Source organism: Botryllus schlosseri, chromosome 3, assembly GCF_051294905.1.
Source record: "Botryllus schlosseri isolate E-star chromosome 3, Bs_hap1, whole genome shotgun sequence".
Lineage (NCBI taxonomy): Eukaryota > Metazoa > Chordata > Ascidiacea > Stolidobranchia > Styelidae > Botryllus > Botryllus schlosseri.
Genome location: NC_137238.1, coordinates 1,605,970 through 1,623,664, shown reverse-complemented (window position 1 = coordinate 1,623,664; position 17,695 = coordinate 1,605,970). Strand labels below are relative to the sequence as shown.

Sequence of the window (17,695 nt, the reverse complement as noted above, 5' to 3'; positions counted from 1 at the left end):
ACATTCATACAATTTTCGTATGCATCGAGCTTGACATCGCACGACACTCCTAAAATATCCTCATGGCCAGCAGTGGGAGGATTCATCCGATTTTTTGTACACAAAGTTATTGTTAAGTCAAAAATGAGAGCTCTTCTCCACTCCTCACTGGGTGCTTGATACTGGAACGAAGCTGACCACCACAAAGCTCTAGGAAGAGTTTCCTGTTACAAACATGGTTATCCGATGACACCGCTATGACCAGGAAGAATTCATCCAAAGTCTGCATGGCAAATTCAAACCAGTTGCGAAGGAGGTCTGTGTCATTTTTTTTTACTAGAATCAGGAAAGTTATACAGCTACCATTTATAACCCTACGTGGACGACCAATTTTAACTATCTGAGCATACATGAAAATGAGGTTTCTCGTTAAGGAGTTCCCACTCAAATTTCACTATGTATACAGTAAATGTGATACTCAAATTTCACTATGTATACAGTAAATGTGGTAAGAACATAATTATTGCACCGTATCCACCAAAAAAGATTCAAATTACTATCCTGTTTCCTGGGTCATTTTCAGCATGTGTTTCATTCTGGAAAAAGCTGTCGCTGACAATTCGACAGTAAACTAACTGCTAACCGCTAACGGGTATAAAATCATTAGCCTGTACTGCAAACCAGTTATTGCGCCGAATATAGGTATAACCGTCGGGTCAGCAATAGTTTAAGTGGTACACAATAGGTCAACACAATAAGTCTCATGGTGTGACTGTGTTCAAGTTCAGTGTCAGTTGACACCTCTCGTATGTTTCAACCCATTGGCGAAAAAAAGCACTCTGACAAAATTGCCGACGGACACAACGTTGGATCGAGCGCGTATAAGGCTAACTTTCACAAGTTGCCATACGAGTCAGGATATTTCAAGAAAGAAGACATCACGCTTACGTACCAAACATATAAGAAAGATAGTCGCCACTATGGCCGGCAGCCTCCGCTGGACACGTTGCCATGTCGTCTGTGCACAGTGCCGAAATTGCTGCGGCACATTATGATGGCATTGGTCGTGCAAGGAAGACAGCGGCTGGCGTAACCAACTCCAGCAGACTACTGGATATAGACATGGCAAGCGACAACGATTCGATATACAGCGGTGCTGCTGCACTGAAAGTTTGCTACACTAGTGGCAGAGGCGGTTTCGAGAAAATTACGATTGAAATATGCATGCTTGCTAGGCAGCTCTTAATATACATACACAAAAAGTACTGCTTTGGCGCATACATACAAAGTACTGCTAAGTATTAATAGTTCATCATATACACTTATCTATGCATTTCGGTAAATTTCATTAGGGTGTGAGTGTAGCGTATTACGTGACATGTATGTTAACATTATGTTAACAGTCATGTAGCTTATCGTTTGCCTTTTCAGACCTTAACACAAAATCCAATGAAGCATGCAAAAAGACAGGATCAGGCAAGAATAGCTAATTTTCACAAAAACGGTTTATCATGTTGCCAGTTACGTCATCTCGACGTTTGACGTTCCATTCATTATTGGTGGATAATCCAAGAATTATCATCGAAAAACTCAAAAACTCCGCTTCTACTGGTTGGAATTGAGTCAAATTTGTTTTGCATCGTCTTTGAAGACAGCACAACAATTTCATGGGGTTGACAAAAAAATTTTGAATTTTCAAACTGTACGAAATCAGCTATTATTGGTTCTAATCAATTAAAATTTGGTGTGCGTCGTTTTTTAAGGCAACCTAACGATTTAATCACATAACCATCAAGATTCAGGAAAAAAAGCTATTTTTCAACAGCCCTAATGTCTACATTACGTGCCTCCAAGTCCTTTCAGACGTTTATGTTCCGTCTCAGCTACCTTGTAAATTTATTACTGAATGCCAATAGCGTGGCATGTCGAATATTTGAATTGCATGTTACAATTGAGGTATCGAGATTACCAAGAGTTTTAAAAAAATGCACAAACCGTAATTGGTGTGGCTCAATTGCATTAATGAGGGTGTTCCGGTTAATGCTCAATAATCTCTTGTTTTGACACTCACATCATATCATTGAAATACCCAACAAATTCGTATTGAGGTATTTGGGTGCTCATGCTCAAATAGTTGTAAGGTACTGCTGTAAACCTGCTGTAGGCTGTTCCCATTCACTTTCATGTAGTATTCCAACATATCGATGTCAATATCTATTCATTTGAAAGGAATGAAACAGGTACCGTATACCTATCTGGGCAGTTCATATACCGATCGAGCGCACAGCTGCAAATAATGCCCCTGTTGAGTTGAGATTCAGAACTGGGGGCAGATCGAAAATGATTGGAGGAATACGAAACCTCTACTCCAGGGGTGGGCAAACTTTTGAGCTCGCGGGCCGCATTCAACATCTGAATTCATTCGCGGGCCGCACTATTAAAATTGGGATTATAACCTAAAACGCAATATTGATATCTGATTATATAGTGAGGACATGGAGACAATATATGTGCTTATTTAAAACAAGCCAAATATTGCTTTGATGATATCGTACACGCGTCAGAAACATAGTGGCGAGATTTCATAGGCAGGCGGACCTCAATAACCAATTTGTCAAAACTACAGAGATAAAAGGCGGTTTGCCCGATTCTTAGAATAGGATTGAAATATAAATCTGTGAGCAGTGATCTGTTTATAGATTTAGTAATTCCACTTTTAGCTCAGTTCCAGGACACAAAATGCTGACAGCATCATAACCATGTTAGCTTCAAACACGCTTCTACTATGTGTAGATAAAATATAAATACCCCCATTCCACGCATACAGACAACGAATGTACTTAAGACACGCCCGAATCGTTTTTTATAAGCACTTTACTGAAGTAATTAAAAATGAAGTGGGCAATCTGAAATCTCACTGGTGATCCAAATTATGTTAATCTCGTTGCAGCTATCACGCTGTGATATCAAGTATTTACCTTAGATCAGTGGTTCTCAAACTTTTTAAGACACGCCCCGCCCCCTTATGATGGTCAAAGATTTCTCGGTCCCTTATCGTCATATCACAAAGCGCAACCAGGATGGTAGCAAACCTAACGGGTATTTTGATGGCGTGGAAGGTTACGACTGTGGATTAGAGATTTTTAAATATGTAATTCAGATTAAATAGCCTACAACCCTACATAGCACTAACACTGAATCGGATGAAAATCGCGCGGAGCGCGAAAATTTTTTCAGTCGAGCTCAGCTTCGCGACCCTTTCAGATGCTTTCACGCCCCCAGATGCTTTCACGCCCCCAAGGGGGACGCGCCCACCAGTTTGAAAACCACTGTCTTAGAATTATCATGTTGAAAAATAATAAGAAAAAATTAATCAAATCCCTGCATTAATTCGATTTTTAGTACGCATTTTATCAAAATTTTTAAATAGTTTATTTAGACTCTCGCGGGCCGCACAAAACGGCGTGGCGGGCCGCATGCGGCCCGCGGGCCGTAGTTTGCCCACCCCTGCTCTACTCCAATAGAGTTGAACTCGACCTGAGCAAGACAGAGGAGTTAGAAGTGTCTCTCTGAATATGGGCCTTGGATATCTTCAACAATATTGAGGTTAAAAAAATACAAATGGAATTTTTATCCTCATAAACACCCTTTTATCCTCATAAACACCCTTAATTGACTGTTTTCTCAACAGGCTCCAGCCAGGAAATCTACGATCACGTAGACCAGGGGTGGGCAACCTGCGGCCTTGCGGCTGCGGCCGTGGAGGCATAATTGTGCGGCCGTGTGTTGATGGATCATATGTTACATGTATGATAAAACTTATTACGACGATGGAGGGAGGGTATTGTTAAATCACTGTGGTAAACTCTTTCACTTCATACTCTGTGACTGCGTTTCCAGCTGCTTTTAGCGACATAATATAATACTGCAATCTACCCACTAAAAGACGGACCTGCGGGGCTCGTTCACTTTCGGACCAAACTCACTACATCCTTACGGGGAAAATGTGTTTTTGGTCCGAAAGTGAACGAGCCCCGTCCTCGTCCGGGTTCGTCAATTTCAGATTTGCTTATTAGGCTTCCTGCGATACGAATATGCGACTATCGTGCACTTTATCGAGAGTTGAGGGCACAATAATGATTGCTAAATATAGATCTGCTTCTCATCTGTATGTATTGGAGTCAACCATTATGAAATTGACGAATCCTCATGTATGTGGACAGAAGGAGTTTCTATACAATCTTGAAAGTTTCCATTAACATGAACCCGTAATTGTCTGTGTAACGCCTTCAGTGAATTGGATAATTTTATTTCCAGTCGTCACTTGTCATGACTACCGGTTGCCGGTAAAGCTGACTTCGCCTAGCGTTTTATTATTGCATTGTTACGTCACACTTCGCCAATGTCGGTTAAGTATGAGGACCAAGGACTAAGCTTAGTCAGTCTTGTCGCGAGGTCCAAATGTGAGGGGCCTATTGGCGATACTGCGATAGGTTGAACCGTAGTTATAAAAGCCTTGGTAAGCGGATAACATTGAGTGGGTGTGGGTGTATTGAGCAAACGGAAAGAGAATAATACATTGAGACAAAACTTTTTCCTTATAGCCCAATTACATTATAAAGTTGGTCTACATCGCAATATGTCAGTAAAACGAAAAAGAACAGTAACAGAGGAGAAGAGGGCATTAAATATCAAATGGGAGTTGGATTATTTTATGGTAGAAACGGCAGCCCATACTATGATGTGTCTGATATGCAATCAAGTGGTCAAAACTGTTAAAGGAGATAATGCAAGGCAGCATTTTCGTCGTCATGTGTCACACAAGTACGCAAAAATGGTGGGTGAGTCGAGGAAAAGTCGTCTCGAAAGTTTGAAGAAAAGTGTGCAAATGCAGACATCTTGCATATCAGCTTTCATTCAGTCGAAAAATAAGTTGTGCGAAGCGTCTTATATAGTCGCACATCATCTTGGTGCGGCGGGAAAGCCTTATTCAGATGGCGAACTACATAAGCGATGTCTCGTGGACGTTGTTAGGTGCATTCATCCTGGTAAGGAAACTGATTATTCTCCAATTCCTCTCTCGCGTCGTACAATTCAGCGTCGGCAAGATGATATCGCCAAACAGTTGACGATCTCCATACAGACAAAGGTTAATGAGGAAGCAACTTTATTTTCACTGGCTATCGACGAATCGACTGACATTAAGGACTCTGCACAACTATTGATCTTCATTCGCTCTCTGTCTCCAAATTTTGAGTTCTGCGAAGATCTGCTCTCAATGGAAACACTCTCCACCCACACTCGTGGTGAAGACATATTTGGGGCTGTTAAGAATGCTTGCATTCGCAATGGATTAGACTTGAAAAATCTTCGCGGTATTTGTACAGATGGAGCACCTGCAATGATAGGTAACACAAATGGCTTTGTGACAAGATTTTCAGAATTCGTGTCGAAAGAGTACGATAATAACCAGCTCACAAACCTTCATTGTATTATCCACCAAGAAGCCTTGAGTGTCAAATCTGTTGCCTTAAATGACACTCTGAAAGACGTCAATCGCATCATCTTGTACATTCGTGCAAATGGTCTTCATCATAGGCAATTTCAAGAACTTCTGCAAGAGCGCGAAACGTCGGCAGAAGACATTCTCTACCACGCCGCAGTACGTTGGTTGTCCCAAGGAGACACATCTCGTCGTGTTCTACAGTTGCGAGAAGAAATACTGGAATTTTATTCCACAAAAAATAAAGACTGCCCCTTACAAAATGAGAGCTTTGTCATATATTTGGCGTTTCTTGTGGATTTTCTGTCCCATGTTAACATTTTAAACCGAAGCCTACAAGGAAAAGAAGCAACGATATGCACCATGTACAAAAAAGTATCGGATTTTCGTGACAAATGTCGTCTCCTTAGACTTCATATTCAGCAGCGTGATTTTTTCCATTTTACACAACTTAAGTCTCTCATCGACAGCTGCGAAATAAAGGTAGAAAAGATTACGATCACTTTATTTTCGGGGATTTTTGATACTGTGTTGCAGGATTTCGCAGATCGTTTCAAAGATTTCCAAAAAATATCACATACATTACGACTTGTTGCCTTTCCACACCTGGTGGAAACGGAAAGTGCACCGCCACACCTTCAGATGGAGCTGTTGGAATTGAAGAATGATGAGCAGCTTGTGACAAAGTTCAAGTGCGAGGAGAATTTGATTGACACGTGGAAAATGGCCCATGAATATCCACTTTTGCGAGAATTGGCTAGAGAAACTCTTGTTATTTTCGGAAGCACTTACGTGTGCGAGTCTGCCTTTTCGCAAATGAAATACCTGAAAAACGAGTACCGAACTCGCTTACTGAACGGAAACCCAGAGTCGCAACTAAGACTTATGGTGTCGCGTGAGGTTCCCAATTTTGCAAGTTTGTCGGTGAGGTTCCCAATTTTGCAAGTTTGTCATCTCGTATGCAAAATCAAGGAAGTCACTGATTTCAATGTTAGAGACTTTCCTTAAATATATTCGTTTCAAAATATGTTTGGTATTTATTAGATATGATAAGATTAGTAGAAATTAGGTTTTTAAACAGAGCTAAAATGTCCTCCGAGGGCGGCCAAATGTCTTCGTAGGCAATTATACCGCGTCTTTATGCTTGTGGATTGCACTAAAGTGGCGTGAAATGTGGATTTCGGCATTCGCGACGACAATGGGTATGGTTGACTTTATCAACCCAAATAACGTGGTTGACTTTATCAACCCAAATAACGTTAACGGGTATTTCGGGATTCAAAACGGAAGATTGAGATTTTTTCAGTCAACTCACATATGGCTGGCGGCCGTATGGCGCCGAAGTATTCGAAATGCGGCCGTGGACGCCAAAAAGGTTGCCCACCTCTGACGTAGACCAACCAGCTGTCTCTCACCAGGAAATCCAGAATCATCCACGCAGGCAGAACAATCATGCACGCAAACAAACCATCTGGGTCGGTCGTCCCTGGGGAGGATCGTGAATGCCAGCGGACTTTCATGGACATTAACGGCGAACCACATTGGTTTCAAAGGCTCCAGGTTTCAAAGGCACCAACCAGTCAACTTTCAAGAAAATAGTTTTTCAGTCATCATGTGTGCATTCTCACATTTCTTCAATTTGCATTTCGTTTAGTCGGTCAATCGTAATAGACTCACGAACAAAAAAGGGAACATCTGCATTATCAGAAGTCATAGGAAATAGAGAAATAACTTTTCGAGATCCATGAGGTTGTGTTCGTCCGTCTCGTGAGATATAATGGTATGCTCTCTAGGAAAGGGATTGACTAGATGACCACTCGGTCGTATCGTCCCTTCCCTGTCCATACCGATTATTTGAATGTTTCAAATTTTCCTGGTGAGACGAATTTAATAAATGATCTATCTATTGAGAAAGCCGGCTTCATGAACCGATTGGAAAGGCCGTCTTTCAGATGACACAGGTTTTTAACGTTACATTTCAATCTGCAAACACAACGATACCATTTCAAGAGAATCAATTACAAGCTTGGTAAAGAGGTATCTCAAGAACTACAGAGAATGAGTGTCGGGAGAGCCCTGGAACGCATTGCGAGAGTGGCGGTCACGGGTTTGAGTGACGCGCGTTCACTACGTGTACCGTGCAAGTAAGCAAGAGGTGAGATGTTATTTCGGCAATTTCGCGACCCTGTTCTGAACAAGATGATCATAATACAGATTTCTCTGTCGGGTACTGTAGTCTGTTGCCCGGCATGCTGCCTAGAACACGCTGTCGCCCTACATACAGCGGTCATTGGACCGCGAAGAAATCATAACGCGCCAGGACAGCCGAAAGTAATGCCCCGGACGACGTTAACACCAACGAATTCAAACACTGGCGCGACCTAATGTGCGATGACTTGTTGCGGTTTAGAACGCCAGAACATTCCAGCGCTGAGGAAGGCTGGCCTAAACGCGCCGGAGTCGATAGCAAGGAACGCCTACTAGTATCAACATTCCGCTGCAATTGGGACTACGTAGTTCCATCAAGTTCAAAATAAACTAGCAATGAACGGTCTCGTTTTGAATACGCGCCGCCCGGTGTTTGCGCAAACCCCCGTTTGTTCGTTAACGCAAAATTAGTTGTAAATCTCGTCTTACTTACGTTACTTACTTCCGTCCTACACTGTTAGAAAAATTTTAGTAAATTTACTCCTAATTGCGAGGCAGCAGTTTTACTTACCCTGGTAACGTTAAATACTAAAAATTAGTAATTTTTTTACTATAATTTTAGTAAATTTTCTGACTCAGGATAAGCAGCATTTCTACTCACTCTGGTAACCTTGATGCTAAAAATTAGTAATATTTTTACTCCTTCTAGTAAATTACTAGTAAAGCTAGCACTGAATTTACAGCCCTGTCTAGTGTCAATCAAAGTATTGATTGACTTAATGCTAAACACTTTGCGCCCTGGTAATACGCACAACTCCATGGAAGTAATTGAATCAAATGTTGCAGCATGAAAGCATTTATTTTCATGTTCTATTCCGTTTCCCGCAGGAGGTTGGTGAGTTTCATCACTTTTGGATGAACTCTAAGTGTCTTTCTCTTTCTTGAACACTTCGCGCCTACGTCGGAAATCTCGGCGAAGACTCTGTAATTTATGAAATACATCTTATAACATAACTGGGGGCTGGCCATCAACAAGAGCGAATTTGCTTCAGACAAAACTATATTGCTGTATTAACAAAGTTCTGAAGCCTATTCACTATGGGCTACCAGTACCCAATATGTTAACATTTTTGTGTTAAATTGTGATTGTTATAAGCAAGCAGAGCACCTCAATAGGTAATTGTTATTGTCAATGTGTTGCAGCGCTCTGATTGTTTAAAATAATGCAGATGTCAGATTTTTCAAGGTGATTTTAAGGCATTTCTAGTGCCCATACCGCATTTTAATTATTAATTTAGAAATCACCGTTACACTAGCTTTTCGTTAAGACCGGATTCATTAATATTTTGCGCCCCAGTTGCCAGCTGTGAGATCACCAATAAAGGTGCCTTTGCACTGCGCAGCAGTGAGCGCAAGCAGCTGAGCCGAGCGAAGAAACATAATCAGTCATTGCCATTACGGGTTGACATTTGATAGTCTAACTCTCACTCAGTTTACCTTTGCATAAACTCCAACGTGGCTGTCAGTTCGCTCGGGTATTCCATGTTGAAAACATAGAATGTGACGAACAGATACGCCAAAGCAACGTAGGAGTCCGTGGTGAATATCATTGATCTTTCAGCAGTTACCACGAACTCCTTCACATTGTAGTTCGATGAGCCTGAAAATAAACAAAAGTTGTAAAGTAGTCAGCGCTGCTACTCAACTAGATGTAGGGCTACTGTCATAAATTTATACTCAATTACGAGTAGAAGAAGCGTAAAAATCCAACCACTCGAGTGTAGTGCTAGTAGGCACTTCAGAAGAGCAAGGCATCAATATAAGGTTAATTATCTTCTCAGGATCCATGACTAACACAAAAATGCATTGTTAGTATGCAGCACATTTAACGCCATTGGCTAGGTTATGAAATAGAGACTGTGCAGATAACCTGAGGCGCTGGTCTGTAATCAAGTATATCTATATCTATTATTTTGGCATACTCAAGTAGGTTTTCCAATGTTGCCTACTTGAGCTACTTATATTCTAGTGGTTGTGGCATTTGACTACTTCCGCTTGTACGAAACAGTGATGGGCAGAACTACTGACCTTCAAGTGTTCAGTTTTCGTAAAGTAGTTATGGGAAGTTTTTCATTTTCATAACTATTGACAAGATAGTGAGTACCTGTGACTGTCTTATCAGTGGTACCAACTTGCTCGCACTCCCTATCTCTACACCACGCTCACCAAGCACACCCGCGGAGGTAACAAATTTCCAGAGAAACCAAAAATCAGACCATTTTTACATTCATATCAAACCGACTTGTGCAATACAAACCCGGACACATTTTTCATAATCGAGACTTATGCCGCTATTCTGTGCATGTCACTTACTGACAATACCAGGGGTGGGCAATCATTTTTACACTACGAACTGGTTTCAACATGAAATGATTTAATACTTAATTCAATTTGAGGCTCAAATCAATACGCCCGGCCCAAATCCATAAGATATCGCGCAAACCGTGATGACTTTATATTTGCAATAAACTCAGTAACAGTCAGTTAGTCATCAGTCTGAACGCGACACAGTTTTATACTCTTCGTGACCCCTACTTTATGTACATAAATACTTACCGATTGTAATCAAAAATGGGTGGTTCGGCGCATCTGTCATTAAATCTTGAGCAATTTCCTGAAAACAGATATGTATGTGTGAGCAATTCCAATATCATTTTCGAGTAGTGACAATCTTTAACTGAGGACAAGCAGCAACAAGATTTTTAAACAAAGTAATTACCAACAACAGAACAGAACTACATTGGAGACATTCACAGAATAGGTTTTGAGGCTAATTTAATACTAACCATTCTTTTGAACAATTGAGAGGCTGGTTCGTCAAAGAACGCACAGATCAGTTCGAGGACGCCAAGAGAGGAGGCATATGATTCTGACTTTGTTATCTCGGATATAGTTGAAAGTCTTGACAGCGTGTTCTGTACTTTCTGCACCGTCATATTTTTCAATGTCCTGCGAAGAGTACAATTAGCATTTATTTAAAATGAGAGCAAAGATACCAGGTATCTCGTTGATATAATTGTCTTTGAAATATGCTAGTATAGTGTGTATAGAAGCGAAGTTATTGCAGTAGAAAAATTGGGATTTGAATAAAATAGTATTTACGGTGACTAACTCATTAATTATTTATTATAAAATCGTGGAATTATAATCTTGCTTACTTTTGAATGCGAGGCCAGTTGTTGTCCATCTTGCGAATTAAGAATTGCTTGGAATTTTCTGTCCCAGTGAGAATACCATAATGTTGGAACATGAACTCCAACTTCAAAGAGAAAGGGCCACATTTCACTGATTGTTGATACCGCAGCAGGTTGATTGATTGTCTTTCTTTGCAATGGATATGTGCTTTCCATTAGCATTTTCACTCTCTCTCTGTCAGGAACAGCCTTTCTGCTTTCTTCGATAAGACATTTCTGGTCTATTTCCATTTTATCGGCATCAATAGCAGGTGACCAGTTAAGGCAATCATATCCTGAGATGTCATTGTTTTTCCTTTTTATGCCACTTGAATTGTCAATACTCCCAGAGGTGCTCTTAGACTTGGCCGGTTTACGTTCATTGCTGACTTGATATTGCAGTTGGTGCAAGAGAGATTCATGGCCACTTCCGATGACAACACCATACGTTTTGTCCAAGAACGAATCCGGATATTTTGATATAACTTTATTAGCAATGGCCTCCAAAGCTTTTGTTGGGGGATAGCGAGTCACTTTCATTATGGCATCAGCCAGGATTCGAATCATCTGCCTGCGCTCAGCATTAGAAGGAATCTCCTTATCCATGCAGCATTTCATCAGACTTTTGGGAAAAGAATGCCATGGCACTTCAAACGAATAATACCAAGTGGCATCACAGGTTGAACTGCAGGACAGAGTAGAATCACAGATTGAACTGCTGGTCTCGTTCAAATGACTTCCCGAGCTGCTGACAGACTCGTTTAGGGGAGTTTCCAGGCTAGAAAAGTCGGGAGCTGCCAATGTTGTGGATTCTTTCGAATAGTTTTTGAATCCAGTAGGCTAATTCCATTATAATTTAGCAAATTTTTTGAGATTTGTAATGCATACTCTCAGAATTGTCCAATATTTATATATGTTGTTCTTTTTTGAATTCCAAGTTCATTAAAAAAAAAAAAATTGAAAAATGTTCAGGGGTTCAAAAGATATTGCGATTTAAAATCCTCTCGTCACTAGGTGGCGCTACTTTCAAAAATCTTTGAAATCGATATTTTTCGCTTAAATGATGGTAGAGAACCAATTAAAATGTCCAATTAACCAATTCTGGGGCCAAGGAATTCAATAAAACCAACTGTTTCGCCCTAAACTCAATGAAAAAAAAGTTACGGATGAAAAAAAAAATGGGGGGGACGGGCTTGAAAATGTCTGTGGGATACGGCCTACACAAAAAAAAATTATTGTGAAATGTGCTTTTAAGGAGTATGGTTGATAAAAAGCTTGATTTTAAATTTAATATTTATTCCACCATGAAATATGCATTACATAAAAATTTCATGGTCCCAACCCATATCCCTGCTCACCGTAAATACTATTATCACCAGTCAAATATATGAATAAATTTATTTGTATTGGTTTTCGAAATTTTTCAAGTAGAATCCGTGCTGAACCACCGCATCAACAATAATAGAAGCAAGTAACAAAAGACATATTTACAATTAATCTTGAAATGTGGCAAGTCGACGATCCAAAATGCATGCCAAACACGAAACAATAAATATGTTCGGATTTTTGACTTTTGACAATACTAAGAGACAAAATGCATTTTCAACATATTTATTGTAAATATGTCTTTTGTTACTTGCTTCTATTATTGTTGATGCGGTGGTTCAGCACGGATTCTACTTGAAAAATTTCAAAAACCAATACAAATAAATTTATTTATATATTTGACTGGTGATAATAGTATTTACGGTGAGCAGGAATATGGGTTGGGACCATGAAATTTTTATGTAATGCATATTTCATGGTGGAATAAATATTAAATTTAAAATCAATCTTTTTATCAACCATACTCCTTAAAAGCACATTTCACAATAATTTTTTTTTGTGTAGGCCGTATCCCACAGACATTTTCAAGCCCGTCCCCCCCATTTTTTTTTTCATCCGTAACTTTTTTTTCATTGAGTTTAGGGCGAAACAGTTGGTTTTATTGAATTCCTTGGCCCCAGAATTGGTTAATTGGACATTTTAATTGGTTCTCTACCATCATTTAAGCGAAATATATCGATTTCAAAGATTTTTGAAAGTAGCGCCACCTAGTGACGAGAGGATTTTAAATCGCAATATCTTTTGAACCGCTGAACATTTTTCAATTTTTTTTTTTTTAATAAACTTGGAATTCAAAAAAGAATAACATTTGTAAATATTGGACAATTCTGAGGGTATGCATTACAGCCCCTGTTAAATTATAATGGAATTAGCCAACTCTGAACACGAGAACTCTAAACTCTGTATGGCGTCAGGAAGAAGCTGCCGCACTTGTGACTGACCTCAAACTTGATGCGTTGGCAATCCAAGAACATCGCCAACACTTCACTGAACCATTCCGCGAAAAAGACCTAGGCGCAGGCATCATCATGATCCAATCACCTGCCAACCAAGGCGGAGTTGGAGGCGTCGGTCTAATCTTATCCCAGCGTTTCCACGCTGAGGCAAAGATTGACGTTATAAACAGCCGCATTATCACAGCCAGCATTCAACTCCGTCGCCGCAAACTGCACCTCGTGTGTGCGTATGGACCAACATCTCCGAACACCACTGCCTTCCCAGCTGATACGCTCGCTTTCTACGACCAACTAGAAGGCATTCTATCAACTTACCCGCAGCGCGACATAACCATGCTGCTTGGGGACATGAATGCCACGTTGGCCGAGCGCTCGCAGCGAGTTCGCTTCCCAGTTGGCAACGAGAACAGCAACTCGGAGCATTTTACTAATCTACTCGACCGCTGCGACCTCATTCCTCTCAACGCCAACTTGTCTATGAAGCCGAATCGTAGGACGACATTTGACGGTATGCGCCAACGCAACACACGGCTGGATTATATGTGCTGCAATGCTCCCGCACGGCGCCATTTCACGAACTGCCGAACGGTGCGCATGCTAACGATCAGCAGTGACCATCGCTTGGTGTTGGCCACGCTTCGTGAACACCTCCCGTTCATCCCGAAGCGCACACCGAAGGATCCGCTACCAAATTGGTTCGATCTTAAGGACGCAAATAAGATGAATGTCTTTTCCATGCACACACTCCACGCCCTCGAGATCCAAAATACTATACCGACCGCCTTTGCGCCACTTGTAGCAGCAGTCAAGGATGCAGCCCGTGAAACGCTCGGCGAGGCCCGTAGCAAGCCACGTCCAAAATTAGCCTGGGAATCCGACCCAACAGTGCTCAGTGCACGCCGTAACCTTAAGACTCTCAGACGTGCTGCGTACACCTCTGGAACACTGGACGCACATAGCGATGCTAACGAGGCAGCTCTGTACCTTGCAAACGTTTACGACGCAGCTCGCAAGGAACGAGTCGAAGCTATTGCCCTTTCCGTGGAAAACGAGTTGGAAGCAGGCCGATCAAGAGCAGCCTGGAAAGCCATCGGTGAACTAGTTGGCTTCAAGAGGGCCCGCGTGAAGGCCTGTACGGAAGACCTCGCTGCACACTTCGAGACCCTGTTATCTACACCTGCACCGGACATCGATGTGCTCGTTGCACCGCCTTCACTAGCAGCAAATCCTCTTGCGATCAATACAGCCCTGATCACGCTAGGTGAGCTCAAGACAGCCATGCGTGGAGTACCACAATTCAAGGCCACCGGCACGGACGGCATCCCAACAGCTGCTTACACCTCGGGCGTTGCACCTATGCTCCTCGACGTCATGAATGGCGTCCTAGAAGGCGGCCCGGTGCCCCCTGAGTGGCTCGAGAGCGAAATCGTCCCTATCTACAAGAAAGGCGCTGCGAGTGACCCAGCGAACTACAGAGGCATCTCCCTGATGCAGACCGCTGCCAAGTTGTTCGACCGAGTATTGCTCCTTCGCATACGTGAGCAACTCTCTACCAAGCTCCTGAATGCTCAGAATGGATTTCGACCATCTCGCGGTACTACAGAGCACATCCTGGCACTGCGCACAATCATTGACACCTGTCGCTCACGCGAAAAGAATGTTGTGGCCGTCTTCGTTGATTTCGCGAAAGCCTTCGACTCGGTCTCGCGCCCAGCCATGGCAGAGATCCTCGGATTCTACGGAATTCCTGAGGTGATAACGTACGCCATTATGGCGCTCTACACTGACACACGAGCGCGAGTCCGAACAGATGACGGCCCAAGCGGAGATTTCAACACTTCGGCTGGTGTGCTTCAAGGTGACACCCTGGCACCATTCCTGTTCGTGGTCATCCTTGACTTCGTCCTACGAACGGCCTTCCCGGATAATACGAACTTCTTTGAATGGCGGCCACGGCAAGGAACGCGCACGCGTACGACTCGCGAGGCAATACACGTAGGTATTCTTGCCTACGCAGACGACCTAGCCTTGCTTGCCCCGAACACCGCATCGGCACAGCGCCTCATTAACCAGCTAGAGGCCGCCGCCGCTCTTGTTGGACTCCAGATCAACGCCAAGAGGTTCTGGCCATACCAGCTCTACCGAAGAACGCGACACCGATTCAACTGGGAGAAATCGATCTCAAGTACGAAACGAGTTTTGTGTACCTCGGTATTGACGTCGCCGACTCTGGAAATGCGCTCAAGGCGAGGCGAGCAAAGGCCTGGGGCGTGGCAAGACGGCTACATAGCCTCTTCCATTCAAGTGCCTCAACCCAGCTCAAGACCCGTATCTTCCGTGCCACTGTCGAGCAGGTTCTTCTCTACGGAATAGAGGCACTCGCGCTGACAGAGAAGCTGGCTAAGACGCTCAACGCTAACTATGACGCACTCCTCCGCTATGCACTCGGCATTCACCATCCGGAGCATATATCCACGAATGCATTGCGAGAGCTCACAGGAACGGTCCCATGCCGTCTACTGGCAGCTGAACGACGCTTCCGCCTAATCGGCCATCTAGTGCGGCATCAAGACGAGCAACCAGCCGCCGCCATCATCAATCACATTCCGACGGAGCCATGGCGCAGAGGTGGCTGGAATCGGAAAACATGGCGTTCGACAATGGAGACTGACCTAGCGCAACGCGGGCTGTCGCCTGAAGACGCCCACGACCGCCTGCGTTGGAGACGCTTAATACGAGCCTAAAACTGACTATCTTGATGTTTTTTGTTTCCTGTTTTCTTTTGCCCTTTTCATTTTATTTTATCTAATTGAAAAGTCGATATATATATATATATGCTAATTGCAATTCATTACTGCGCATCATTGTCATTCACTTCAGTAAGGATTTTCGAGCTTAAATAGGGGATGACAGAAGAGTAGGCCAAAACCCCATGGTATTCTATGTTGGAGACAAACTACTGATTTGATACGCGATTTCCAATTTGTAATCATCTGTTTCGTAAACTTGTAAATGTGCAATGTGCATACTGCATACTGCATAGTTTAATTCGTTATGGGCATGGCGGAGTGTTTATTTCGATTATTCGATTCATTTCAACGGGAAAATATTATTCCAATAAACTTGATCGACACCGGATGGACTGGTAACGAGTGCACCAATATCGAACGTCTAACCATTGGCCATTTGGTACAAATCGAATTTCTATTGATCGTGTCGTTATATCCGTCCATTTTGCCCTTACTTCAGTTACTGTTGAATAATAATCACACATTCAAAGATTAAATTGAGCTGTATGGCCTAATGGTAATGAGTACAGTGCCAGTGGTAAAACGCCGCATCGGAATGTTAATGCTGTGGCACGGAGTAAAGTGCTTTTTTAGTTTATTGTAATATACGACGATTTACTAAAAATGTGACTGGACCCTGGATCCGCCAATGCGTCGAAACTGATATTTTAGTCCAGTCATCAACATCCCAAGTGCAGCGGCCAGACTAATCATATTTTTGGTTGGCCTAGCGAGTTCACAATCTGAGCAATTCAATTTCGATAATATAACAGAATTTCGATGATATAATGGGAAATTAGCTCGCGGGCTACTCAAAGCCTTCTCGCGGGTTACATAAGGCCCGCAGGCCGCGGGTTGCTCACCCCTGATATAGACAGACTCATTCGATAGTTTTCAGAGCCGGAGCCGGAGCTGGAGCCGGAGCAGTGGTAATAATGCTGCTCCGGAGCTGGAGCCGGAGCTGATGTATGATAGAAGAAAGCTCCGGAGCCGGACCTGGAGCAATGCAAATTTACGGCTGCTGCGAAGCCCTGTATAAAACTTTTTAAAAGATAAAGCACCCAACTACAAACGAATGGTCCGACAGTTGGTATCTGCAATGGGAAACCTTGCAGCAAACATGGGCATAAATCTCACTCCCTGTTCCGCCATCGTGAACGAATTTTTGATACTGTTGACCATTAGAGGGAATAGAAAGTAGAAAGGTTCCACCAATACATCAAAACAGCAGAAGAGGGATATCGATGCATATTCGATAAACATATTATGGAAGGCTATTGCTGGAACATTTTGAAGAGCTGCACTAAGCTGCTTACAACAGAAAATTTTGCTTTAAGACATTTCAACTGATTATTTTGAATTTAAAATAGTTGGTTGACACAAAACTGATTCAATTAATGCAACGTCATTTGATTTTTTTCATGTTTATAATTTCCTATCCCTATAACATTTCGGGGAGAACTTGTAAATAACTCTGGCTTGACTGATTCGCTATACCTGCAGTACAGGCTACCTACTGATTGGCACTCCAATGCACTGCTGTGATGAGTGGGTAAACAAAGCTTTGTCTTTGTATTGGTCTACGAATAGCCATAAGATCAAAACGAAAAAGTCCACACATTGATGATTAACCATTTATTTCTCACTACACACTAATTAGTAAAACTGTATAACTTGACGACCACCTCTAAATTCATAATA

General features: G+C 42.3%; 2 protein-coding genes across 2 annotated transcripts in view; both read right to left on the bottom strand.

Moving 5' to 3' along the window:
• The window catches only part of LOC145435464 (uncharacterized), a 440,390-nt gene that overhangs the window by 215,395 nt on the left and 207,300 nt on the right, over nt 1-17,695 (bottom strand). The gene's annotated exons all lie outside the window — the stretch shown is intronic.
• LOC145435354 (uncharacterized) lies at nt 8,471-12,377 on the bottom strand. Its single transcript, XM_080312633.1, has 2 exons — nt 10,822-12,377; nt 8,471-9,237 (listed from the first exon to the last, which is right to left on the bottom strand). The coding sequence occupies exons 1-2, from the start codon at nt 11,479-11,481 to the stop codon at nt 9,124-9,126; spliced, it is 774 nt and encodes a 257-aa protein (XP_080168759.1). The 5' UTR covers nt 11,482-12,377; the 3' UTR covers nt 8,471-9,123.

Coding starts and splice junctions, on each gene's coding strand:
- LOC145435354 (XM_080312633.1), bottom strand. CDS start 11,481: ATGAAATGCTGCATGGATAAGGAGATTCCTTCTAATGCTGAGCGCAGG. Junction 9,238..10,821: donor AGATTATAATTCCACGATTT/TATAATAAATAA, acceptor GAAAGATCAATG/ATATTCACCACGGACTCCTA.